Genomic DNA, 26,650 nt, shown 5'->3' on the forward strand with positions numbered 1-26,650 from the left:
CAGGCCTTTTCCCTGAAACACACCCAGATCATCATCGTCACATTTGGGTGGTGGCCACAGCAGACGGCTTGCAGAGCTCTAGATACAGAGCCCAAGGTGTTCTTTTGAGTGGACGAGGTCATGATCTCAAGTCGAGTGGGGTTTCCTGACTTTATATCCTGAGCTACGTGCCGTGAATGGTATAAAAGAAAATAGAACCCGGAGCTTTCGATGGCCGTTTATCCCTCCGTGTCAGTGTCGGAGTGTTGACCAGCTAGGTGAGGCGGTTCTAGGATCTTCGAGAAAGTGAAGGGGGCGTAGCCAGGGTCTGTTGCTGCCGTGTGGAGGAGGGGGGAGGGCTCGGGAGGAGCACGTGACCTCGTGCATCGAGGCACAGCTCCGTGAGGCAGGCCGGTCTCCATTTCACAGATGGAGAAGCTGAGGGTTAGGCCGACACATTTGCCTGTAGTTACAGGATCAGGGAGTGGAGGAGACAGACTGCAAACCCCATGCATTCTGATGCAAAGCCAGGGTCCGGCTCAGTGCCCCTGGCCACCTCCCGGGCAGGGCAGGGACTCTCCTCCCTCTCCCTACCCTCCCCGGCCATGGCACTTGGTTTGCTTATTTGCCCCACACATGTTTCTTGGGCAACTGTTTACTATGTACTTGCATCGTCCAGTGCTGATGGAGCTGGACCACGGAGTCTGCAGGCTGGTGGGGAAAGTAAACGTGAACAATTTAAGTGAATGTTAGCAAAATAATCACAACTTACGATCAACGCTACAAAGGAAACGATGGTTGAGAGACAGATTAAAAGGGAGGCGGGAAGGGATGTGGCCGGAAAAGGTGGCTGGGGAAGGTTTCTCTGAGGAGTTGAAGCTGGAGAGATGCTGCTGAGGGGGGGCAGGGCGTTCAGGCAGGGGAGTGGCGGGGGCAAAGGCGTGGAGGCGGAGCGAGCCCAGCGCATCTGCGGAAGCCGGGGGGGGGGGGGGGGGGGTGGGGGGGCGGGAGGCTGTGGTCGGGCTGGGTGATAAGACCAGACGGTGGGGTAGATTAGGGGGCTGATCACGCGGAAACTCACGGGCCCCTTTTTCTCTGAATTCTAATCAATCACATCCTCAGAACCCTTCTCAACACGCCGTGCCAGGCCATCTCTACTATTCTTCTGGAGCAGAGAGATGAAAAGTGTTGGCCATTCTTGGGATAGTGATGGGAGGTGTGAACCCTGGCTTGTTCTGAGGAGTGGGAAGAGGGAGCAGGGGAGTGGGCAGCTGGCTGCGCTGTGGGCGGTGGAGTTTGAGGTGAGGGCGGGGCCTCCTGCAAGAGGAGGACGCCGTAGAGCAGGGGGTCTTGGACTTGACCGTAGCTAACCTCACCATACAAGGGTCCCTGGGAGAGCCTGTCCCACGCAGATTGCCGGGGCTCTGACTCAGTGGGTCTGGGGGGTGGGGGGCCCGAGATTCTGCATTCCTAACATGCTCCACAGGGACGTTGATGCTGCCGCTTCAGGAAGCATCACTCTGAGCAGGGAGGCCATGGCTACAATTACCCTGGTCGGGGCTCCAGCAAGAGGCGGGGCTAGGGAAGAAGGTGGAGCCCCGGAAAGAAGGCTCAGGTGACTAGGTCTTCAGAGGTAGGGGTGGTGGCCGAGGGTGGAGCCTCAGCCACGAGGCGCTCCCCGAAAAAGCAGAGCTCTCAGAGGCCGTGATGCATGAGCACCTCCCCCAAACAAGGATGCGTTCCATCCCATCTTGTAAACCACAGAAAGTTCCATGAGGCAAAAAGACGGTGACATATTTCCAGGTCAGTAAGAGAAAAGGCTCCTGTGTCCACCGCATCCCTGCTTCCCCAAGGTCGTTTCTGATTTCTTGTCTAACAGCCCCTTTCATCTCTCTCATCCCACTCGGTCCATGGGAAACTTGCAATGGAAAGAAAACTGAGTCTGGTCATTTCACTTGTGACTTTGAAAGGATGGGATTCTTCAGTTTTTAGCAGAAGAAAATCACTCAAAACCTCTCAGTCATAAGGTAGAAACGGCAGGAAAGCTGGTGAGGAAGAGATTCTCCAAAATAAATAGCATGAGAATCATTCTTTTAAAAACTTGATCCTACTTCCCTCTGCCTTGAGCGACATTCAAGTTGACCCAAGGTCTACTTGCTTTTCCTGGTCTATTGTAATCTTTATTAGTTTGCCAATTAATTTTTTATTATTATGAAAGCCTCCAGGCACACACAATGCCCTTCTCATGCCATGTAGGAGGAAAGTGCCCGTGAGAACCCTTTGCAAATGTTTGCTTAGCTGGCCTTGTCAGCCTGTGCCATAAAACCAAGGAAGCCTTCTTGCTGTCACTGTAGAAACCGGGCACAGTCCCTTGACCAAATTCCGTCACCTTGGTTTATATAACTCACCCCTGAATGCTCCAGGGTCTCCAGGTGAAAGGCCGCCATTCATATACCGTATTTCTTTGATTCTGAGACACACATTCTTTTTCACCTTCTACCTTCCCTGAAGTCAGACTGCTTCTCACAAGTGAGGTGATAAGAAAGCATCCCGGCACCGTTAATGGGCAGCATGTTTTTCCTTTCTGAGAGGTGCACAGGATAATGGTGCCCTTCCCAATGAGCAGCGCCTTAGATCTGATGAAATACGGTAGCCGTGTGTGGCTTCGGTTGAATGGTCATCCTCGGTGGCGGGGCTTTCTGATTAGTAACCAACCTATGTAGAGCGCTCACTATGTGCTAGGCCAGGGTGGGTCCAGGCTCTTGCACTTGCCATGTATTCACTCATTGCTGTGTGTTCACTCAGCAAATATTTACTGACTACCTGCGGGACCGTGCTGTGCAAAGGGTGAACCATGGTGGGGCGTGGCGTGGTAATGCTCACCCCACAGCTCCGCACAGTCTGCCCCCCACTCTCCAGCCTCCCCCATCGGCCTGAGGTCACTGGCAAGACACAGACCCTGCCCACAGGAAGGGGATCCTGTGCTCAGTCCCAATGCAGATTCCCAAGGGAGAAGCTCATTGGTTCAGCTCGAGTCACATGTTCTCCTCTAACCCAATCAACCTTGGCTGTGGGAGGGCGGGGCCGCGTGGTACAGAAAGAGTTGGGGGGGGGTTCCTAAGCAGATGAGCAGACAGCACAACAACCTGCTTAGGCAAAGGCGTCGCCGTGCCACTTCACCTCCCCCAACTTTCATTTCCTTGTCTGGTTTTCTCACAGGAAGTGTCTAAACCATTAGACCAATTTAAAGGAAAATTCAGGAGACCCAGGGAGGACCCTCTGAACCTAGTAATTCCACTTCCCACTTAGTGCCTGATTCCAGAAATTGCTTTCATAGGGCCCAAGACTTTTGTCTCTAATAGCTGACAACAATTTAAATGCAAAAGCACTTAAATAGGCAAAACGACAGACTAATTCACACTAAAGTGTGGATGTCTGGTAGGAAAGCAGGGTTTTGCAGGGGGAAAGCTCAGAGCAATGGATGCTGAAGAAGGAGGCAGGTGTGTCATGGGACTGGGAGCGCAGAATAGAACAGAGAAGGTGGGGAAACCACGGACAAGCTTCACCGGGTAAACACGTTGCCAACGCCAGTTGGGATTCACGTCATCGTTAAGTGCGTGCTAGAGGTGATCCGCCTGGCCTTTTCGATCCAGCCTGGCTGTGGCCGCCATTCCCGAGGGTCTGCCCATCGTCGTCACAGTTACGCTGGTCCTGGGAGTGCTGCGGATGGCCAGGAAGCGGGTCATTGTGAAGAAGCTGCCGATCGTGGAGACTTTAGGTGAGGGAATCCAGCTGGTTGGATTCTTACAAATTGGACTGCATGGGCATTTTAGTGCCGTGATAATTCAACCTGGGTGTTTCCTAAGCCTGAGAGCTGGTGGTGACGACTTCTTGTTCCTATAAACTCTGGTGTCTTCTTGTGCCAGGTTGCTGCAACGTCATCTGTTCCGATAAGACGGGAACTCTGACTGCCAATGAAATGACTGTCACCCAACTTGTGACGTCTGACGGGCTCCATGCTGAGGTGAGCCCGTGTGAATTTATAAGGTTCAGGTCCAGGTTGTGCCCTGCCAGACCCCTTCCTTCCCAGGGAAAGCACACGGAGTCTTCCAGAGGACAGTAAGGAAGAAACCAATATGGGTTATTGGACTGTCTCCTTGCTCCAAATAGCAGCGAGTAACGTGACGGATGGAAGGCACCACCCTCTGGTTGGCACGATGCTACACCCTTGTGTTTTCACGTTGTCCGTGTTTCCTGTCATGTCACAGCCACAGAGTAATCGCAGCAGAGATTACTGCAAAGGCTACGATATTTGCCATCGGCTCTACAAAAAAGAGCTTGCCCGCCCCGGTTCTAGAACATAAGCACCCTTGTATGCTAATACTTGGTTTTCATAACCATAATTATTACTGGCTGAAGAATGCCCTGTTGCAATTTACTGAAGCATGGCACTTGGTGAGGTATCTGATTAATACGTCATCCTGCAGGGGGCATTTCATGCTTGGAGACGTGTTCGTGGTGGGACCATGTCCTTGGGGATGGATCCCCAGGAAGGGATATGGGTCAACCGGGGAAGCGTCTTTTTGCCTCCTAGTGACACCCCGTTTTTTGCCTTTGCCCTGTAGGTCAGCGGAGTTGGCTACAACGGCCAAGGGACTGTCTGTCTTTTACCCTCAAAGGAAGTCATTAAGCAGTTTTCCAACGTCTCAGTGGGGAAATTAGTGGAGGTAAGTGTCAAAAGCACCACTGTGGAATTAAACATGCATTTAAAACAGAGCTAATGGGGATTCACTCCGGAAAGAGAGACAGCAGTTGGACCAGCTGGTTCTTGGTGATGACCGGGCCACACCCCAGGGGTCAGGTTGTCACGGCGGCCCAGATACAGATGGAAATATGGGACGTAAGGGAAGAGCTGGGAGCCCCTTCCTCCCCCCTTGCTTGCTGGACAGGGAAGGGGCTCCGTGAATGTTGGGAAACAAGCACGGGCTGAACGCTGCCTGTTGTGACCATCAGTACTTGTAATGTGAGCCATACCCATCCTCGCAGGAGCTCACGTCCCCTCCCCACGGGAAGTTTGACCACCATCCCCTCCGCGCAGGTCCCACCTCCACGGTGACAATTAACACAGCCCTGAGAGGGCCGTCCCATTATCTCAGTTGTGCAGATTAAGAAACGGGAGCTCGGGACTTCCCTGGCGGTCCAGTGGTTAAGACGCCGCGCTCCCAATGCAGGGGGCACAGGTTCGGTCCCTGCTTGGAGAACTAAGATACAGCATGCCGGCATGCACAGCGCCGGCCAAAGAAAAAAAAGGAACGGGGGCTCAGAGAGGTAGCATGAGTGCCCAAGGTCCCCCAGTGAGTGGGAGGGAGCCGGGATTCACCCCCGTGCTCTTTTTGTCCATTTGTTTCTACTTCTCTTTTTTCAGTTATTATTTTAAATTGAGATGTAGGTCGCACACCACAGAATTCACCCTTTTAAAGTGTACAGTTCAGTGGGTTTTAGTATACTCACAAGGTTGTGCAGCCATCACCGCTATCTAATTCCAGGACGCTCCGTCGCCCCAATCAGAAACCCCGTCCCCACTAGCGGGCACTGGCCGTCACCCCACACGCGTGACCCCCCAAGTCTGCCTGCCTTCCCACTGTAGTTCCTCATAACAGCTTTGTGACGACCAACATTCAGCAGAGTCAGTAAATGTTAATCGTGTGGATTTTGAAGATCGGGGACTGATGTATTTTGAAGAGTAAACTTGTCCCTGGCCCCCATGCCAGCCCCAGCTCAGAAAATGGGTCCAGCGTTCAGGGCTGCACCTTTTCACGTGCCTGAGTAAGCCCGGGACCCCGGCGGGTGCAGCTCCAAATACTAACAAACGACCTTCTGAAACCTCTCCTTCCAGGCAGGCTGTGTCGCCAACAACGCCATCATCAGAAAAAAGGCCACGATGGGGCAGCCCACGGAGGGCGCCTTGATGGGGCAGCCCACGGAGGGTGCCTTGATGGCCCTGGCCATGAAGGTAGGAGGTCTGTGATGTCTGCGTGGGGAATTCTTTCACTCGGAGCTACACTGGCAGCAGAATTCGAGGTCCTGTCTGCGTGAGGGAGGTCCTCACGTGGCCTTGTCCTCTTCTTAGAAGGACACCGGTCATACCGGCGTGGGCTCCCCCTCACCACCTCATCTGAACTTCGTTACACCTCCAGAGACCCTATTTCCAAATCAGATCCTGTTCGCAGGCACTGGGGAATTACACCTTCCATATGTCTTTGAGGGACACAGTACAACCGATGACACTCCCCTAAGGAGACTTTTTAGATGTTTTTTTCCCTAATCACTCCCCCCATGAGATTTTAATACCGCAGATATTACGGAAAGACCCAAACGAACTTTTTTGTCAGCCCAATAGTATGCATCTGTTCCTGTACTGTATGGGTGTCTGTGCTTTATACATAAAAGGAGTAGATTTTTTTTCACCCCCTAAGAACCCATTTTCACGAACCCTTGCGGGGCGATGGGTTGCACGGGTTAGGATTGGTTTACAACTGGGGAAACCAAGGCTCAGAGCTGTCAAGGAACTGGCCTGAAAGCCATCAAAGAGCGAGTGAATGTGAGGCCTGGCAGGGACCCCAGGTGGTGACCGCAGGCACCCCACTTCCCAGGGCTCCTTTTGCCGCCTCTTCAAGTCTGAAACATTCGTCCCGGCAGAAACCCCACAGGTTCCAGCTAGAAGCTGTGGCAGAGGCCATCAGGCTCTGCCCCTGGGACAAGAGAAAAGAGAGATTTCTTTTCAGGTGGGACGTTTGAAAGCAAATGGCTTTTCTCTGTGAGCTGAACGCTTGGATTTCTCATCTGCCTGAGGTGGTTTGAATAATGAATAATTTAAATGGACTGAGCTTTGCATAGAGATTGGTTTAGGATGACTCACTGAAAACGTCCCATTTTATTTTCCTAGATGGGCTTAAGTGATATTAAAGATTCATACATGCGAAAAAAAGAGATTCCATTCAGTTCGGAGCAGAAGTGGATGGCGGTCCAATGCAGCCCCAAGAATGAAGTGAGTGCGCCTCTCTGCCCCCTTCCAGCAAAGCGAAGTGCAGACATCAGAAGAGTTTAAAGTTCCTGGCTACTTCTCTGAGCTTCCAAATATGTGAAAATACAGCTGATGGCAGTTAAACCTTTGATTACCTTGGGTCCTCTTCTGAGATCGCCATCTGAACCTCTGGTTCTCAAAGTGGGGTCCCTGAACCCGCAGGAGCATCACCTTGGAATTTGTTTGAAATGCAGATTCTCAGGCTCCACCCCCCCAGACCCACTGAATCAGAAATTCCAGGGCTGGGACCCGGTCATCTGTGTCTGCTGGGGATTCTGATGCAAGTTCACGTGCGAGACTCCCTGGCCTACAGCACAATGACTGAGTAATTACTACCGGAGGGACCGCGTGTTCCTACCTATGACACTGACCCCGTTGCTAACTTAGGGTCCTTTTTTCGCATCCCTGTGCTGAGTTCTTTACACATATGATCTCATGTAACTGTCACCACGGGGGAACGAGCCGTCATCCCGAAGGGGGATCCAGGACACACACCCCAGCATCCACCGTAGACGGTGTAGACAGTGAGCTTGCACGTGCGCACACACAGGTTCTAGGCCGCCAGGGAAACAGGTACCAAATTCTTACCGGCTGTGCCTGGGTGGGGACTCAGCCCACGTTTTCCCCCCACTTTTTTCTTTTTAAATTTTCTGTAGCTTTTCAGATTTTCTACAATGAAAAAACTTTTTTTTTTTTTTAAGAGATTTTTATTGCCTTCTACCTTTTTCTCCAAACTTTCTGCTCTTTCTGGAAGCTGTCACGTCTTGCCCATGCTGAGATTTCCCATCTCATTCACAGTGGCGGATAGCTCGGCCAGCTTATCCCAGGTCTTTGCCATGAGTGGACAGGCATATAAATTCCGGGTGCTTAAGAGGGGTTTTGGAATTTTTTTTTTAATGTTTTAATACCTTCAAATCTTATTTTCCCCCCAAAGGCAATGGTAATATATTTTCATTGAAAAAAATTATAGAAGTGTAACTTCAAAAATGGAAGTGCCCAACAATTCTGTCCCTCTTTTCTCCCTACCCACTCCCCACCCACACTAACACCCCTTCGCAGTCAGAGATAGAGTGTTCCAGATTCTACATGTGCAAATGCAACATGTGGGGTGGTAGTTTCAAAAGAAGGTCATGCCGTATACAGTGTGTGTAATTTGCTCTTTTCCCTTAAATGATGTCTTGGCCAGCTTTCCGTGTCAGTTTGCACACGTTCATTCACTGCCCACTGTGAGCAGGAAGGCGCTGTGCTCGTGCCGGGGATTATAGCGTGACCCCACACTGACGAGGCACCTGGAGCTTACGGTCTAGGGGAGACGGAGCTTAACAAATACACAGGAAACGGGTCGGCTGCTCATTTGAGTTCATGAGCCAAGTTCACGGTGCCTGCCTTGCTTGGAAGTCTCCCTGAAACAGACATCTAGTGGTCAGTCGCACACTTAAAGGCACAGCGCTGGCTGGGATGTGACCAGTTGGTGAAACGTGCGGACGCTCTGAGACATTAACCAGGGAGCCCGATGTAGGGCAGGCCTGCTTTGGGTCAGAGATCGGCCTCACCCCTCTCTGGGCTGCAAGGTATTCCATCACGTGGATTTCCTGTAACTTCTCTAACCTGTCCTGTATTGGTGAGCAGTGACGGTCCGGGATAAATAAACCCCGCCGTAAACATCTCTGTGTGGATGAGGTGACGGTCACCAAGAGCTGAGGCAGCCAGTGTCAGCTGATTTTTTCCCTCTTGTCTTTTCCAAGGAGCAGGAAGACATCTACTTCATGAAGGGGGCCTTTGAGGAAGTGATTCGTTACTGTACCACGTACAACCATGGGGGTATCCCCCTGCCGCTGACGCCCCAGCAGCGAGCCTTCTGCCAGCAGGAGGAGAAGAGGATGGGGTCTCTCGGCCTGCGGGGTCAGTGCCTGTGGTCTCAGCCCCAAGCTCTAAGTTTGCACATAACACTGACTTCTCAGGTGTATTAACGCAGGGTCCCGAGTCAACGCAGTGATGGTCAGAGTGGTGTCAGGCAGGGTGCTAATGCAGGCAAAGCCAGGGTGGGCTCTCTTGGGCAGATGAAAGATAGGGCGCCCCCCACCCATCCCAGCCGCCAGATGACACCCGTTATCCCAGACGCCGCTCACGTGTGCAAGAAGAGGTTCCGAGTTTTCTAAGACAGGTGAACGGGCCGCCCCTGAAACGATGATTTTCCCGATTGGTTGTCTTGCTCACGGCTCGCTGTCAGCAAAACCCAAAGCTCTTGTAAATTAATACGGACTTTTCATTCCGTGGCCATTTCCAATTTTCTGCACCAGGGCCAACGCCTTCCCCAATGGGCTGAACATTAAACCTCATGTTTCCCGTAGTGTCATATGTCAGCCTGTCCGTTTTCAGAGAAAATGTCTAAAAACACTCTGGAACACGTGTATTCCCTCAGGGGAAAGTGAGAAGCGTTGGCTTGCTGTATTGGTTTCAATTGCCCTAGTTTTCCCCTTCAGGGGACAGTAATTATAAACTGACCAGCCTGTAAGGTGAGGACATGTCAGGACAGAGCTGAGCTTAGCTGAGCAGGGCAGGGAGGGTCGCTTTGAGAAAGGGGGGAATGGTACCCGCATCGCTGGCACACCCCCCTGCGTCACTGGTACAGTGTCATGACTGAGGGGTCACAGCTGGAATTTGGCCATAGCTCCCCTCCAGTATCAGTAAGGTGACAAAGTAAGGTCAGTTCCCACACCACCCCCTCTCAGAGCACCTGTCCCAGAGAGCCGGGTCTGGCTTCTGTGCCACTGACACAGAGCCCTCTGACCCGTGCTGCCTCCTGCACATTCTTCTTGACCTTGGTGGCTGTTGCCCCGAGTCTGCTGGCAATGACAGAGGAGGGCAGAGCAATGAGAGATAGGCCGTCAGAAATGCGCCCTTATGTGCCAGCCCGCAGGTGTTCTCGTGGCCACTCCCCTCGGGGGCTGCACCACCAGTGGACGGAGGCCCGTCTCCCGCTGGGCAAGTTGTTGCTGCTTGCCCTGCTCTCCATCGTGGGTGAGCCGTCGAGAGCCGCTGCCCTGCACGGGCCTGACGACCACCGGGAAGATCGTCCCTTCCCTTTGCGGTCCAGGGACTTAGTGCCCAAGCCCCTCGCGGACAGAAGAGGGTCTGGGACACGGCGGGGCTGGGGCTGACTGGGGACGAACATCTTCTGAACCTTCTGTGGGTCTTGCTCTGTCCGCAGTGCTGGCCCTGGCTTCTGGGCCCGAGCTGGGGAAGCTGACGTTCCTGGGTCTCATCGGAATCATCGACCCTCCGAGGGCCGGCGTGGAGGAGGCGGTCCACGTTCTCTCTGATTCGGGCTTGTCCGTGAAAATGATAACGGGAGACGCTCTGGAGACGGCCTTGGCGATAGGTAACCAGGGAGTGGGGTGGAGGGTGAGGGTCGCCACCCGTGCTTACTCCTCGAGGGACCTGGTCAGGAGCGCTCGCACCTTCCTTCCACGTGCTTGGAAGAGATTCTGAGGTCCGAGGACCAGCATCCCACCTTCCGAGTGGGTGTTTGTCTCTAAGATGTTGGCAGGTTCTCCTAACGAGGAAGAGACCTCATGTGCACCGAGAACATTCTCTGCCCTGGGGCTTCCGTCCATGATCTCGCCTCATCTCCACAGGCAGCGTCATTGCCAGTGCACACTTCCAGCCTGGCTTCTGCCAGTAGCGGCGTGCCCTTGGCAAGTCATTGAGCCACTCTGACCCTCGGGCTTTTCATCAGCAGAGGGCTAGCAACCTTCCTCCTCCTCCTCTTTTTATTACTGTTAGCAGGGTTGCCACACCTTGGTTTTCTTTCCCCCCTCTGTCTTGAGGCAGCCTGGCACCATGGAAAGATCACAGACTCTGGAATCAGACAGAAAGAACCATGTCAGGTCCAGTATTAGCACTTACTAGCCCTGTGGCCTTGGGAAAGTCACCGCTCTCTCAGTTTCCTCATCTTTAGAGTGGGGATAAGAGGCCTTTGTTGCCAGTTCATTCTGTGGATGGAATTAAGGTCAGATACCATAGCAGGTGCTCTCTAATTGGGGCCACCGTGGTTTTGTTTTTCCCTGTGGCCAAGGCGGGGCCTGATGTCAGGTAGGTGAAGTGAGGGGCAAGTGCAGGGACCACAGTGTCAGGCCCTCAGAGGGGACTGTCCGCACCTTGCAGGAAGAAACATCGGCCTGTGCAACGGGAAGCTGAGCGCCATGTCCGGGGAAGAGGTGGAAAGCGCCGAGCAGGGCGCGCTGGCCGAGCGCGTCGGGAAGGTGGGGTCCTCCCGAGGCTTGCCGCCGAGGGGCGTGGGGTGAAGGTGCCGCCTCCTCATTCACTGATGCTCGGCCCTCTCCCGTCTCCATATCCAGGTGTCTGTCTTCTTCAGGACCAGCCCAAAGCACAAACTCAAAATCATCAAGGTCAGTTGTGTGCCTCTCTGGTCCCTCAGGGCACAGCCCAGGGCGGTGGCAGCTCTGCTCACAAGGTGGTCCAGGGCCCGGCGGTGGCCGCCGCCTCTGCACTGGCCTCTGGGGAGGGGAGAACTGGGGGCCCCGTGCCACATATACCAAAAGCGGGGAGCGGGAATTGGGTGGTGCCAAGGGAGAAACGCAGAGGCCAGCCTTCGTTAGTCAGGTGCTCCTTGGCGTATTCCTGTTATTTAACTCCAGGCCTTAGTTTCCTCATCTGTAAAATGGGGATAATGTGAATGACAGAATGACACCAGCTAATTCTCAAGGCAGGAGAGGATGAAACAAAGCCGGGGGACTTCCCTGGCGGTCCAGTGGTTAAGGCTCCACACTTCCAATGCAGCGGGTGTGGGTTCAATCCCTGGTCGGGGAACTAAGATCCCACATGCTGCATGGCGTGGCCAAAAAAAAGAAAGAAAGAAACGAACCTGGGCCTGTGAAGCCCTTGGCAACCGCCTGGCCCACCGCAGGTGCCTTCTGATGGTGCATCAAAAACGAAGTGCTAGAAAGAGAGACTCCTGTGTGGTTTTCCTGCACATGGATGCTTTGAAAAGTTGCTCTTTAACACTTGTGTTTTTTCTTTTGTGTCATTTTGGGGTTTTTTAGTTCTACAGAGTAAATCTCTGTGCCAGTCATTCCTCAAAGAAAATATTAACAGTTATTGGGTACCACATGGATTCAGGGGACGAGTTGATTATTATTTGTTAATGGTTGTTGACTGAAAAAAAAGCACACCATGAGAGTTGTGAGTTAAGTTTTACTGGGGGCAAAATGAGAACTACAGCTGGGGAGACAGCATCTCAGTTAGCTCTGAGGGGCCACTCCGAAGAGGTGGGGGTGGGGTGTGTATGTGACTTCCGTGAAGGGGGTACTGCAGTTATGCACACATTTTGGCAGAAGGTTGCCCCTGGCCACGAGGAGCAGATGTCTCCGTTAGTGACTTTAGTGCTTTTCTAGGTATGAAAAGTTGTAAGAATCTGGGCTCATAAAATCTGCTCCTGAAAACAGCTAACTATCTGAAGGCTTGTCCTGCCAGTTTTTCCTTCATTCCTGATCTCCGCCCTGAACTCCTTTCAGGGGGTGTGGAAGGTCAGCGGCTGCAGTGGCCAATGACTTCATCCTTGTAGAACCAGATGGCAAGCGACAGTTTTTAGGTGGCATGGTGACGGATAACACATTCATGCCTTCGCTCTGGGCCGGGCACTGTCCCCTCTGTGTTCTTAGTTTAGGGCTCACAACAGCCCTGATAAGGAGGGACCGTGTTCCCACTTTGCAGATAGAGAAGCTGAGGTTAGGTTCAGGGCTTGCCCAGTGCCCACAGCTCATATGGGGGCAACTGGGATTCAGACCCAGGCCAGCTGACCCCAGTGCCCTCTAGAGAGGGGCCTTTGCCGTGGACCACTCAGTGTGAGAGGCGGGGCAGGAGGAGGGAAGGATCTGGAAGGAAGGTCCTCAGGCTGCAGGCCTCCACTGGCCTCCTCTTTCCAAAGGCTTTGCAGGAGTCGGGGGCGATCGTGGCCATGACGGGGGACGGGGTGAACGACGCGGTCGCCCTGAAGTCAGCGGACATCGGGATTGCCATGGGGCAGACAGGGACGGACGTCAGCAAGGAGGCCGCCAACATGATCCTGGTGGACGATGACTTCTCAGCCATCATGTAAGCTGCTCTTTAGGTGTTTTTTTAGTGGCAAAAATGCCTGGGGTGGCAGCCCCCTGCTCTGCTGTGGTGGATATACACGGTGTCCCCAGGCCCACCCCCCCCTCATGGAAAGCAGGGCCACGGGGGCCCCTTCTCCTTGCTGGATCACTGAGGGGCAGGAGGCACTTCGGGAGCCTTGGGTGAGGGCTGGGGTCCCAGGGCTCGGATGACAGAATGGTCTACAGTCTTTAGACAGAAGGGCAATCGTGGCTTGGGGACCAGTCCCCAGCGGCTGATGGCACCTGTTAGGACATCAGCACCCTCTACTGGTGATTCCCCGAGAATGCCAGCAAGGAGGAACGTGACCTCTGGTGACACCGTCGCTTCCTTTAGCAGGTGACGGAGCTGGCTGACCCTTCTCGTCCGGCCCTCTTTGTGAATAAATGCTTTCTCCTCTCTTGCAGGAATGCAGTGGAGGAAGGCAAGGGGATTTTTCATAACATCAAGAACTTTGTCCGATTTCAGCTAAGCACGTAAGTCGAGGCCAGCATCCCCCCGTGTGCCAGGTCTGGGAGCAGCTGGTGACAGTGCCCTGTGTGTGCCCTGCAGGAGCATCTCGGCCTTGAGCCTCATCACTCTGTCCACCGTGTGCAACCTGCCCAGCCCCCTCAACGCCATGCAGATCCTGTGGATCAACATCATCATGGATGGGCCGCCAGCACAGAGGTAAGGCAGCGGGCTGGCGGGAGCGTGCAGGGGAGACGGCGAGGGGAATGCACGAGGCGCGGGAGGAGGCGTCTGGTGGGCGGGCAGGGGGATGACGAACTTTATGCTCCTCTGCCTGGAATGCTCTCCCTGAGCTACCTGCATGGCTCGAGCCCTCTCTTCATTTGGGTCACTGCCTCCGAGAAGTCCTCCCTGATTTCTCTAGCAGCAGCCTCCTCCTTCGCAGTCACCTTACCCTGCTTTATTTTTGCCTAGAGGGGAACATATTTCCTTGTTTATCTGATCGGAATCCATCTCCCCTTTAGAATGTCAGCTTCCTGGGGGCAAGGTTTTTGTTTTGTTCCCTGCAGGATCCCCAACTCCTACAATGGTGCCTGGCACACACTAGGTGCCCAGGACGTTATTGGCTGGATGAATGAGGAGGGAGCGTGAGGCTAACGGAATGAATGATGCAGGAGGAAGGATGGGCTCTGGAGGCAGGGAGGCTGGTGTGCGCAAGCGAGGCACTTCCGTGTGTGTGAGCACATAGTGGGTGTTGCTCTCGGTGCAGCTGAATTGTTAGTTATTAATCTAATCACCACCGGCTTTGCTCCCCGCCACGCCCAGCGAGAGGGCCACCTCTTATACGTGCTCTCCCTGGGAACGGGGCCGCGAGCAAAGCTGGACCCCAGCCGTATCTGCCCAGCGTGGGCCTCCCCAGCCTGCTCCCTCCTTGGTGCCCCACACCATCCACTGCGGGCCTGGCCCCGATCGCGCTGCCTTGGAGTTGGCTGAAGGCAGGTCCCCTCAGTTGCTGGGGGCTCTTCAGTGGGCGGGGCCTGGATCCCGTTTCTCCAGGCCAGCTGGGACGAGGCCAGGCCCGACCTGGGGGCGGGGGTCTCTGAGGTGATGGGGAACGACCGGGCACCATTCAGGACCACGTGGTCGGCCACAGGCATGGTCTTCTGTCACCGCACTCATGGCTGGGGATGCGGGAGGGCGGCGGAGCTGCCGGGCTGCCGGTGGGGTCCAGGCTGTGGCGGCGGGCCCCCGGGAAGGAGCAGAGGACGTGAGGCAGGAGGGGCCGGGGACAACCTGGAGGCACTGCCCACGCCCGTCCAGGCCTTCGATGTGGACCCTTGTGCGTCACTTCGCCGGGTGGCCTCGCGCATTTAACCACTGCACGTCTCTTCAGTGGTTTATTTCAAAGCGTCTGGGTTTTTTTTGTTCCGAGCAGCTTGGGGGTAGAGCCGGTCGACAGGGACACCCTCAGACAGCCACCGCGGAACATCAAGGACGTGATACTCGGCAGAGCCCTCGTCCTGAAGATCCTCCTGTCGGCCGCCGCCATCATCAGCGGGACCCTCTTCATCTTCTGGAAAGAGGTGGGGGAGTCCTCACGGGCTCGGCCAGCGGGTCTGTGTGGTGGCAGACGCGGGGCAGGGGTGTGGTCCCGGCCCCCAGGGGCGCAGGCGCCGTGGCTGGGGGAGACACACATCCACGTGTAGGGGAGGGGGCAGCAGAGGGCGGGGAGTGACTGGGAGATGACGCTGCAGAGGTGGGACCGGGCGGAGGGGACGTGAGGCCTCACAGGCAGAGAAAAAGCGGCACATTCCTTCCTAAATGGGACACAGTGCCTCTCCTGCTATTATCCCCAGGAAACAATGTGACATCTACTAAAAAACTCCTGTCTTATTCCCAGGAGGTGACTATTTGGGAGATTTTTTATTTAATTTTTATTTTATATTGGGGTAGAGTTGATTTACAATGTTGTGTTAGTTTCAGGTGTACAGCCAAGTGATTCAGGTATACATATACATGTATCCATTCTTTTTCAGAATCTTTTTCCTTATAGGTTATTACAGAATACTGAGTTCCCTGTGCTACACAGTAGGTCCTTGTTGATTATTTACATGTAGTAGTAGTGTGTATAAATTAATCCCAAACTCCCAATCTATCTTCCCTGCCAGCGATTCCCCTTTAGTAACCGTAAGTTTGTTTTCAAAGTCTGTGAGTCTGTTTCTGTTTTGTAAATAAGTTCATTTGTATCATTTTTTTAGAGTCCACATATAAGTGATATCATATGATATTTGTCTTTGTCGGGCTTACTTCACGTAGTATGATAATCTCTAGTTGCATCCATGTTGCTGCAAATAGCATTATTTCATTCTTTTTTATGGCTAATATTCCATTGTATATATGTACATCTTCTTTATCCATTCATCTGTTGATGGACATTTAGGTTGCTTCCATGTCTTGGCTTTTGTGAGTAGTGCTGCTGTGAACATAGGGGTGCAGATATCTTTTAGAATTATAGCTTTGTCTGGGTAAATCTATTTTTAGTTTTTTAAGGAACCTCCGTACTGTTCTCCATAGTGGCTGTATCAATTTACATTCCCACCAACAGTGCAAGAGGGTTCCCTTTTCTCCACACCCTCTCCAGCATTTATTGTTTGCAGATTTTCTGATGATGCCCATTCTAACTGGTGTGAGGTGGTACCTCATTGTAGTTTTGATTTGCATTTGTCTGATAATTAGTGACGTTGAGCATCTTTTTATGCGTTTTGGCCATCTGTATGTCGTCTTTGGAGAAATGTCTATTTAGGTCTTCTGCCCATTTTCTGACTGGGTTGATTTGCTGATATTGAGCTGCAGGAGCTGTTTGTATATTTTGGAGATAAAGCCCTTGTCAGTTGCCTCATTTGCAAATATTTTCTGCCATTCTGTGGGTTGTCTTTGTTTTTATTTTCATTACTCTAGGAGGTGGATCAAAGAAGATATTTCTCTGATTTATGTCAGAGTGTTCTGCCTATGTTTTCCTCTAGGGGTTTGATAGTGTCTGGCCTTACATTTAGGTCTTTAATCCATCTGGAGTTTATTTTTGTGGATGGCGTTAGGGAGTGTTCTAATTTCGTTCTTTTCCATGTAGCTGTCCAGTTTTCCCAGCACCCCTTATTGAAGAGGCCGTCTGTTCTCACTGTGGGGGATCTTATTATGGGTCACCTTTCCATGGCCTGCAGGTTCAGGCAGCCCCTGTGCTGAGACGGCCAGTGAGCTGGAGAGAGAATTAGGCAGGTGACCGTCGAGGCGTTTAAACCCCAGCTCGCCCATGTGCGGGAGGGGGGATGGGGCGCCGGACACCCCCGCGGAGCAGCTGGGCTCTTTCTTGCATCCTCAACGGCCCAGAAGGTGGGAGAGGCACAGATCTGTCTGTTCTGACACAGGGGTCCTGAGGGTGGGGTCCCCGCCCCCCCTGCACCTTCTCACCCGGTGCGCTCGTGTTCCAGATGCCCGAAGACAAGGCAAGCACCCCGCGCACCACGACCATGACCTTCACCTGTTTCGTGCTCTTCGACCTCTTCAACGCCTTGACCTGCCGCTCCCAGGTGAGGCCCCGCTGCCCCCGGCAGCACTGGCTCATGCTTTCCCGGCCCTAGTCTCGGGGCGGCTCCTGTGCCCCAACTGTGCCCTTCTCCGCAGACCAAGCTGATATTCGAGATCGGCTTCCTCAGGAACCGCACGTTCCTCTACTCCGTGCTCGGGTCTGTTCTGGGGCAGCTGGCGGTGATATACCTGCCGCCCCTGCAGAAGGTCTTCCAGACAGAGAACCTGGGGGCGCTCGGTGAGTGGGAGGGGTCACCCGGGACCGCAGCCGTCCTCGCCGCACGCGCGGGGCAGCTGCAGACCTTTCCGGGGCGTGAAGTCCCCGCATGGGGCCATCCTGTCTGCAAAGGACTGGGCTCATTCCTGGACATCTGCACGGGGTAGGAGGGGGCGACGTGATGGGGGGAGTGGAGAAGGCGGGAAACACGGGCGTACCTGCTAGGAGTCAGGGGAGGGCACAGGGGTCCCAACGTCCCGGCCCACCCCCTCCCTGCCCCAGAGCGGGAGGCTCAGAGCAGGTACGGTGAGGCCCAGGGGCGGCGCCAGGATCGACCACAGTCTGGGCTCAGCCTGTGATGTGCTGCCCCAGCTTAGGAGTGAGTTTACCCGGTTGGGGGTTTTAACAGGGCCTGTGTTACTGGGACCCCACTTACCTGGAGGTAGGAGTGGGCCAGCTGGCAGTTCCTACTGAAAGGGCCACACGCCATGACCACAGCTCTCTGGGCCCCAAGCACACATGCCATGTGGGGGACCCCGGGGACTCCCCTGCGTCTTCAGCAGGCTTCTGGCAGCTCCACGGTCTCTCTTTGGAAGCTGCGCCGGGTGGCTTGGCCTCCTGTGCCTGAAACGGTGGTGACAGGAACCGAAGTGGGAGGAGGCGGCCTGGAGAGCTGCAGGGAGGGCACCAGGGTGACCGCCAACCCAGCTCTCCATCGGCAATCCCACACCCCACCGGGGAGCCGAGGGTAAGGGGGCTGGTGAGGCGGCCCCCAGGGCAGAGCACAGGGTGGGGCGCACCCCAGGATCGTGAAACGGTCAGCAGCATCCGAGGTGGTGGAGACAAGGGCACTGAAACCCTTTGGGCAGGACTGGGAACCCTCAGCTTTTTCTTCCCCAAAATCTAAAGAGCAGGGTCCCTGTGGGTACGGAGAAAAGAAAAAAACCTAAAAATGTTTTCTTACAGATGTTTCCATCCACCGGGAATTCAGGAAGCTTACCGAGTCTAAAGGAAGTGCAGGGCCTGCGCCGGGCACCATGTCTGTCACGAATCGTTGACAGCAGGGAGCCAAGAAAAGGCTCAGGGGGAGAATTCAGGGGTCAGCCCTCCAGAACGAGCCGGAGGGGGGCCGGACTCGGAGCCCGAGCCGTGGTCGGGGGCGTCCGCCCCAGGAAGGGTCTCCTTACAGCGGAAGCTTGCATCATGCCCGCCCCCCAGCTCTGAGCCGCCTGCAAAGACCAGCTGGTCCTTGTGGAGCTGGCGCTGCAGGGTTCTGGCTGCTGGGCTGGGGAAATCTCTGCCCCATCAGGGGAGTGGAAAGTCTGGTCCTCAGCTCCCGGGTCCTGGCCCCTCACCTCCGTAAACTCAGAACGAGCCAAGCACGGGCAACAGCACGCCGCGGCCCCCTGGGCTCCAGTGCCGGGCAGCACGGGGCTGGGGACCAGAGGGGCCAGCTCGCGCTCTCTGACCTTTTTCTCTCTTCCCCTGTTGGCAGATCTATTGCTTTTAACCGGATTGGCCTCCTCCGTGTTCGTTTTGTCAGAGCTCTTCAAACTATGTGAAAAATTCTGCTCCAGAGCCGAGAAAGCCCAGATCCACCAGGAAGATGCGTAGTGGACCCCGACCCATGGAAAATCCCCTAAATCCGTATTTTTATGTGACTGCGGCCCCTCCCCCCGCCCCGCCTCTCCCGAGAGGTGGCGTCAGGTCACTCACCTGGCCCTTCCCGGGAAACCGGCGGGGAGCTGGGGCCCGGCCTTGCATCCGCCCACCGCTCTGTCCCGCCGGGCGCTGGGACAGACAGACAGTGAAGCACCTGCACACAAACCCCTCGCTATTTATTAAATCACAATGATTTTTATTAACCGCGTCTGGCTACGTATTTGTGCCCTAGCTTGGTGCCCTGCAGCCCCTGGTAGGGTGGGAAGACGGGGGTGGGGGAGAGGGCAGGACCCAGGCTTCTGGTCACACTGCCCACCTGAGGCCCCGTCTCCTCATCCATAAGGGGGGCTTTGGGTACTTTTAAGTGCGGTGCCTGGGGCCTGATGAGCATTTTGATGGATTTAATCAGCCCTTTCCTACACGTGGCCAGGTGGGAAACGCACAACCTCACGTTCATGACCACGTATGTGGCGAGAGGCAGTCACATCCTGAACAGCCTAAACAAAGGCCTCGGCTTTTGAGGCTGAACAGGACGTGGCCTTTCCCTCCAGAATCAGGAACCGGAATATGTCCCCCCAGCCTGAGGCTTGTTTCCCACTGGCCCCAAGACTGTTCTTAGCACGTGTCCGCCCTTCCAGCTGAAAGATGGCAGAGCAGGGAGGTCTGCGGCCAGGCAAAAACAACCACGGAGAACCAGAAATGCAACTCCGTCTTCCAGAAATGAGGCCACAGCTATAACCCCCCCCGACGCAGGGTTTTCCAGAGAAATCGAACCAACAGGATGGAGAGGAGAGAAAGAGAAGGACGTTTGTGTTAAGGAGTTGGCTTACGTGATTGTCGGGGCCAGGGAGTCCGACATTTCTAGGGCTGGCCGACAGGCTGGAGACTCAGGAAGGAGTTGGTACTGCAGGGCTCGGGTCTGGGTTCCTTTCTTCTCGGGGACCTCAGCCTTCTAGCCTTCAACTGATTGGACGAGGCCCATCCACATGATGAAGGTCATCTGCTTCTTTCAGAGTCTACTAGTTTAAATGTTAATCACATCTAAAAAATCCCAGAGACATCTAGGCACCATGGCCTAGCCAAACCAACACACAAAAGTGAATCATTACACCCAGCCACAGGAGCTGTGAGACAGGCTGCCCCAGGTGGTAACACCAGGCCAGACAGGGCGAAGAAGGTCAAAGTGGACCCGTGAAGCTCCCAGGCAAAGCCCACATTCCTCCAAAGTAAGATTCACAGCCTCACTAGGCTTCTTGGCCCCAAGTGACACCAGAGCTAAATGAGAAGACACACACATAAGCCATCCCCACAAGAAGAGGGAGGGGGCTGGCTGGAGAAGACCCCTTTGGGGCAGGGGTGATACCTGCCCACAGCTACCAACCTTTAGCAACTGCCTAGACGTAAAGGCCAAATCACATCACACACACACAGCCTGCTACGGGGCTTCTCTCTGAGTCAGGGACACTCCCTGCTGCTCCCTCCCTTTTCAGGATTCTTCAGCAAATTGCTGGCCCAAGCAATAGGTTTCTCATTAAAAAAATAATAATAATAAAAATAACTGGGGTCGGGTCGATTGATACTTGCAATAGAAACAACAAAAAAGTATTCTTAACCCTTACTTATACCATACAGAACAAGCCAGGATAAACTGCAAATGTAAAAGGTAAAACAGTAAAGCTTTTGGAAGAAAAAATAGGGATAGGTAAATTTTTACCAAATAAGACACAAAGAGCTAGCCACTAAGTGTTATATATACTGGATCGATTGGACTACATGCAAGTGAAGACCCTCTTCTCATCAAGGATATAATAGAACAGGACCGTTAAGCAGCTTAGCTCCATTTATTTTTATAGAACTCCACCCATCAACAGCAGGGGGCCGTTCACCAAAAAAAAAAAACAGTAAAGAAAGAGCAGAGGGGCTTCCCTGGTGGCGCAGTGGTTGAGAGTCTGCCTGCCAATGCAGGGGACACGGGTTCGAGCCTTGGTCTGGGAGGATCCCACGTGCCGCAGAGCAACTAGGCCCGTGAGCCACAACTACTGAGCCTGCGCGTCTGGAGCCTGTGCTCCGCAACAGGAGAGGCCGCGATAGTGAGAGGCCCGCGCACCGCAATGAAGAGTGGCCCCCGCTTGCCACAACGGGAGAAGGCCCTCGCACAGAAACGAAGACCCAACACAGCCAAAAATAAATAAATAAATAAACAAAGTAAACAATGCGTTAAAAAAAAGAAAAAACAATGAAGTCAAAGGCAAAAATAGAAAAGAAAAAAAAAAAGCCAGTTCTTTGAAAAAAATCAATGAAAGTGTCAGTCTTGCTAGAGGTTCATCAAAGGAAAAAGAAGATACAAACTACCAATATTAGGAATGAGAGATGGTACATCATAGAGATCCCTCAAGATACTCCAAAAATGAGCACTAAGAACAGCTTTATGCACTTAAACCCAACAAGTCAGATGAACTAAACCAATTCCTTGAAAACCACAAACTACTAAAACTCACTGAAGGTGAAATAATACATAATCTGAGTAGTTGTATAACTAACAAAGACACTGAAGTTATCATTAAAACCATCCCCCAAAAAGGAAATCACCAAAGCCAGATGGTTTCACTGGTAAATTTTACTACACGTTTAAAGAAGTAACAATCCCGGCACAATCCCTTCCAGGAAATAAGAGGAGGGAACACTTCTCAACTCATTTTGTGAAGCCAACATTACCCTGATATCAAAACCATACGAACACAGTACCATAGACCAACATCCCTCATGAGCACGGAGACAAGAATCCTCAATGAAATATTAGCAAATTGGATCCAGCCATATATAAGGAGTACAAGACATCATGAGCAAGTGGGGTTAATCCAAGGATGAAAAGCTAGGTCAATATTCAATAATCGATGCAATCCACCATATTAATAGTCTAGAGAAGGAAAATGACATGGTCATATCAATTGAAGCAAGAAAAGCATTCATAACATTCAAACCCCATTCAGGATAAAAACTCAATGAACTAGGAATAGAAGGAAACTTCTTGAACCAAATGAAAAGTATCTAGAAAAAATAAAAAACAAAAAACCCTGTAGTCAACATCATACTTAATGATGAAAGACTGAATGCTTTCCCCATAACATTAAGAGCAAAGCAAAGATGTCCAGCCTCACCACTCCTATTCAGCATAATACTGGAATTCCTAGTCAGTGCAATATGGCAAGAAAAGAAAATTAAAAGGCACTGGAAAAGAGATTTAAAAGGGGAAAATAAAACTGTCCCTATTCACATGACACTGTGTATGTAGAAACTCGCAAGGAATCTAAACACAAAAACCTTTCCAGAACCAGTGAGTCTAGGGAAGCCACAGATACAAGGTTAACAAACAAAAAAATCACTGGTATTTCTATATACTAGCATGAACAATTGGAAACTGAAATTTTAAACATAATACACCATTTACAATGAAGCAAATTGAAATACTTAAACTAACAAAACATGTTTAGGATCTGTTTGTGTGCTGCAAACTACAAAATGCCAATGAGAGAAATCAGAGAAAACCTAAAAAAATGGGGAGACATACTGTGTTCATGCCTTGGAAGGCTCAATATAGTAAAGATATCAGTTCTCCCTAAATTGGTCTATAGATTTAACACAATTGCTATCAAAATCTCAGCAGGATCTTTTTTTAAGACATAGACAATCTTATTCTAAAATTTATATGAAAAGACAAAGGAACTATAAAATAGCTAAAACATTCTGAAAAAGAGGCAAAAAGTTGGAAGAAACATACTTCCTGGTTTTAAGACTTACTATATAGCTACAGTAATCAAGACAAGGCAATACTGGTAAAGTAATAGATGCACAGATCAATGTCAGAATAGTGTCCAGAAACAGTCCCACAGAAGTATAGCCAATTTATTTTTGACAAAAAGCCAACAGCAATTCAAGGGAGAAAAAATATTCATTTCAACAAATGGTGCTGGAACAACTGGACATCCATAGCAAAAAAGAACCTCTTACACTTTCTACAAAAATTAACCGAAAATGGGCAATAGACCAAACCATAGAAGAAACCAAAAGAGAAAATCTTTGGAATTGAGGATTAGGCAAAGAATTCTTAGACATGACACCAAAAGTACTATCTGTAAAAGAAAAGAAAAATTGATAAATTGAATCTCACAAATTTAAAAAATTTTACTCATGAAAGTTAAGAGAATTTTTTAGAACCTACACACTGAAAGAAAAACATTTTCAAATCACATATCTAACAAAGGACTTGGAGCCAGAATATTTTTTAAATCTCAAAACTTAACAGTTAAATTTTAGAAAAAGGGCAGAAATCTTGAACTGAGTCTTCACCAAAGAGGACACACCCATGGTAAATAAGCACAAGAAAAGATGTTCAACATCATTAACCAGTAGGGAAAGGCAACCTTAACCCACAATGAGATACACTACACACCTATTAAAGTGGCTAAAATAAAATACTGACAATACTAAGTGATGACAAGGATGCAAAGCATCTGGAACTCTTACATGTTCCTGATGGGGATGTAAATGCTACAGCCTCTCTGGAGAACTTGGCAACATCCTGTAAACTTTAACATACACCTAGCACATGACCCGTCAATCCTACTCCCAGGTATTGATCCTAAAGATGACTTATCACACAAAAATCTGTGCATGAAAGTTCATGGCAGGTTTATTTACAAGAGCCAAATCTTAGAAATAACCCAAATGTCCTTAAGAGGGTGAATAGATAAAGAAACTGGTACAACCATACACTGGAATTCTCCCCAGCAATGAGAAGGAACATACACAGAACAACTTGGATGGATCTCATGGGTATTATGCTGAGTGACACTATCCAGTCTTAAAAGGTTACATACTAAATGGTTCCATTTACATAGATCCCCAAGGTGACAAAATTATAACGATGGAAAATGGATTTGAGGTTGCTAAGGGTAGGATTAAGAGGGTGTGACTGTCGAGGGAGAACCTGAAGGAGTTTGGGGGTGACGGGACAGTTCTGTATCCCAATTGTAGTGGTGGTTTCACTGATCTACACGTGTAATAAAATTTCATATAACTTGTGGCAGGGGTCCCCAAGACTACCCTCAGGCTCAGTGATTCTCTAGAAGGACTCACAGGAAGAGGACAACCAGAGGCTCTGTGTTTTGAACCCTCCCAGATTCTTCCCTTTGGTTCTCATTTGTATCCTTTCCCTGTAATAAATATGACCATCAGCATGATAGGTTTCCATGAGTTGTTTTTTTTTTTTTAAGCAAATTATCCAACCTGAGGGTGGTTTGGGGAATTCCCTGAACTTGCAATTGGTTTCAAAAGTCTTGGGTAGACTTTGCCATCTGGAGGACTGTGCCCTTAACCTCAAGTAGGCCTCAAATCAGGTACTATGGAAAAACTGGTGAAATTCACATAAGGTTTGAGCTGTTTGGTTCATAGTATTGCATTAACTCTGATTTCCTGGTTTTGATTATTTGGTCTGTGGTTATTGAAGATGTTTTCATTGGGGGAAGCTGGGTGCCATCACAGGAACTCTCTGCACTATTTTTACAACTTCTATGTCAATCTAAAATTATTTCAAAATAAAGTTCAAGGAAAAAAAAAGACTCAAAAAAATTGAGCAAAAATGTACCAGGCAAATGCAGACAACAACTCACGCAACAGGGGTGACACTACTAATGTCAGATGAGATTTTAAAAATCCAGGCCAAAAGCATTCAGTGAGACAAAGAAGGGAATTTAATAAGACATAACCACCACCGAAAACCTAACAGGCCTGGGTATGTACCAACACAACATCCAAATTCATAGAGCACAGTAGAGGAAATTTAGGAAAAACACAGAAACTTCACTAGGAGACTCTTAACTGACCACAAGCAAGGAAATTGATCTCAAAAAGTAGATACAGGTGACCTCGCTCATCACTAACCTGCCATATAAGGACACCACTGAAACCTCGATTGATTCCAGGAAGTACATGTGATACAGTCGACCTCTCTAATCACTGTTCAACAAAACCACAAAAGAAGCTGTGGAGGGGGCTTCCCTGGTGGCGCAGTGGTTGAGAATCGGCCTGCCAATGCAGGGGACACGGGTTCGAGCCCTGGTCTGGGAAGATCCCACATGCCTCGGAGCAACAAGACCCGTGAGCCACAACTACTGAGCCTGCGCGACTGGAGCCTGTGCTCCACAACAAGAGAGGCCGCGATAGTGAGAGGCCCGTGCACTGCGATGAAGAGTGGCCCGCGCTTGCCACAACTAGAGAAAGCCCTTGCACAGAAACGAAGACCCAACACAGCCAAAAATGAATGAATGAATGAATGAATGAATGAATGAAGCTGTGGAGAAATTCTCTAGCATACCAAAATTGTAAAACTCGTGGGCCCAAGAGAAAATCAAAATGGAACCACAGAAAACCTGGAAGCTCATCACTCACATGCCAATCAGAATCTGTAAATGCAATGATCACGCCGCAATGTAAAGCAGAGCTCACAGAAAAAAAGTAGTAGCCCCATATATTCTCATTTACTCTCTCTTTTTATTTAGTCATTTAATAATCAACTCAAAAAAATGAAAATGAAAAATAAACATAAAAAAGCAGCAAAAATAATATAAAAACAATATTAACTACAAAACAAAATTGGTAGAACCTAATCTAGGAAAAAAAATGAAAGGAAAACACAGAAAAAAATCTACAACTACAAAAAATTTCAAATATTTCAGTCAATCTATGTAAATTAATTTGAAGACTTAAATGATGTGGAAAATTTACTAAGAAATATAAAAAATCAACAAAACTGATCCGAGCAGAGATTTCAGACAACCCAAATGATTAAAAAAAAAAAAAAAGGATAAGGTTATCAATAGTTAACCCCTTCCCCCCACCACCAAACCAAGAAATACCAGATGAATTCTACCCAAATTTTAAGGAACTCCTTTCATTTGTATTTTCTAGAACCCGGAAGAAAGAAAGATTCTAAATTATTTTTGTAAGGCCAGCACAATTTTAAAGCGTGACTTACATAAAATCTGACCAAAACAAAACAAGAAACCACAGACCAACTCATTTATATACACTGCCACAAAAACACTAAACATGGGCCAACTGAATGAACACATTAAGAGTGACAGTTTCAGGCACAAAGATGGGGACTTCCCTGGTGGCACAGTGGTTAATAATCCACCTGCCAATGCAGGGGGCACGGGTTCAAGCCCTGGTCCAGGAAGATCCCACATGCCACAGAGCAACTAAGCCCGTGCACCACAACTACTGAGCCTGCGTGCCACAACTACTGAAGCCCATCCTCTGCAACAAGAGAAGCCACCACAATGAGAAGTCTGCACACCATAACTAAGAGTAGCCCCCGCTCACTGCAACTAGAGAAAGCCCACGCACAGCAATGAAGACCCAATGCAGCCATAAATTAATTAATTAATTAATTAAATTTAAAAAAAAATTTTTTTTAAAAAGCACAAAGATGGCTCAGTATTTGGAACCTTAATATTTGG

The 26,650-nt window shown here is 50.8% G+C and overlaps 1 protein-coding gene across 9 annotated transcripts in view; it reads left to right on the plus strand.

Annotated features, from left to right (window-relative positions):
• The window catches only part of ATP2C2 (ATPase secretory pathway Ca2+ transporting 2), a gene marked incomplete at its 3' end in the record, with an annotated part of 86,239 nt that extends 60,819 nt beyond the window's left edge, over nt 1-25,420 (plus strand). The window contains exons 12-28 of one of the 9 annotated variants that reach the window (XM_082438432.1): nt 3,633-3,757; nt 3,906-4,003; nt 4,605-4,706; nt 5,876-5,992; nt 6,926-7,027; nt 8,809-8,965; nt 10,275-10,445; nt 11,231-11,328; nt 11,425-11,475; nt 13,014-13,180; nt 13,627-13,695; nt 13,772-13,888; nt 15,105-15,252; nt 15,706-15,757; nt 17,155-17,253; nt 17,348-17,489; nt 24,218-24,365. In XM_082438432.1, the coding sequence (XP_082294558.1) occupies nt 3,633-3,757; nt 3,906-4,003; nt 4,605-4,706; nt 5,876-5,992; nt 6,926-7,027; nt 8,809-8,965; nt 10,275-10,445; nt 11,231-11,328; nt 11,425-11,475; nt 13,014-13,180; nt 13,627-13,695; nt 13,772-13,888; nt 15,105-15,252; nt 15,706-15,757; nt 17,155-17,253; nt 17,348-17,489; nt 24,218-24,248 (1,846 nt within the window). Of the gene's footprint in view, nt 1-3,632; nt 3,758-3,905; nt 4,004-4,604; nt 4,707-5,875; nt 5,993-6,925; nt 7,028-8,808; nt 8,966-10,274; nt 10,446-11,230; nt 11,329-11,424; nt 11,476-13,013; nt 13,181-13,626; nt 13,696-13,771; nt 13,889-15,104; nt 15,253-15,705; nt 15,758-17,154; nt 17,254-17,347; nt 17,636-18,434; nt 19,163-24,217 lie in introns of those variants that run through there. The other 8 variants (XM_082438430.1, XM_082438429.1, XM_082438426.1 and 5 more) reach the window with 8 other exon arrangements.
• Nucleotides 25,421-26,650: the final 1,230 nt, after the last annotated feature.

Source organism: Balaenoptera physalus (genome assembly GCF_965194825.1).
Source record: "Balaenoptera physalus genome assembly, chromosome: 19".
NCBI classification, from domain to species: domain Eukaryota; kingdom Metazoa; phylum Chordata; class Mammalia; order Artiodactyla; family Balaenopteridae; genus Balaenoptera; species Balaenoptera physalus.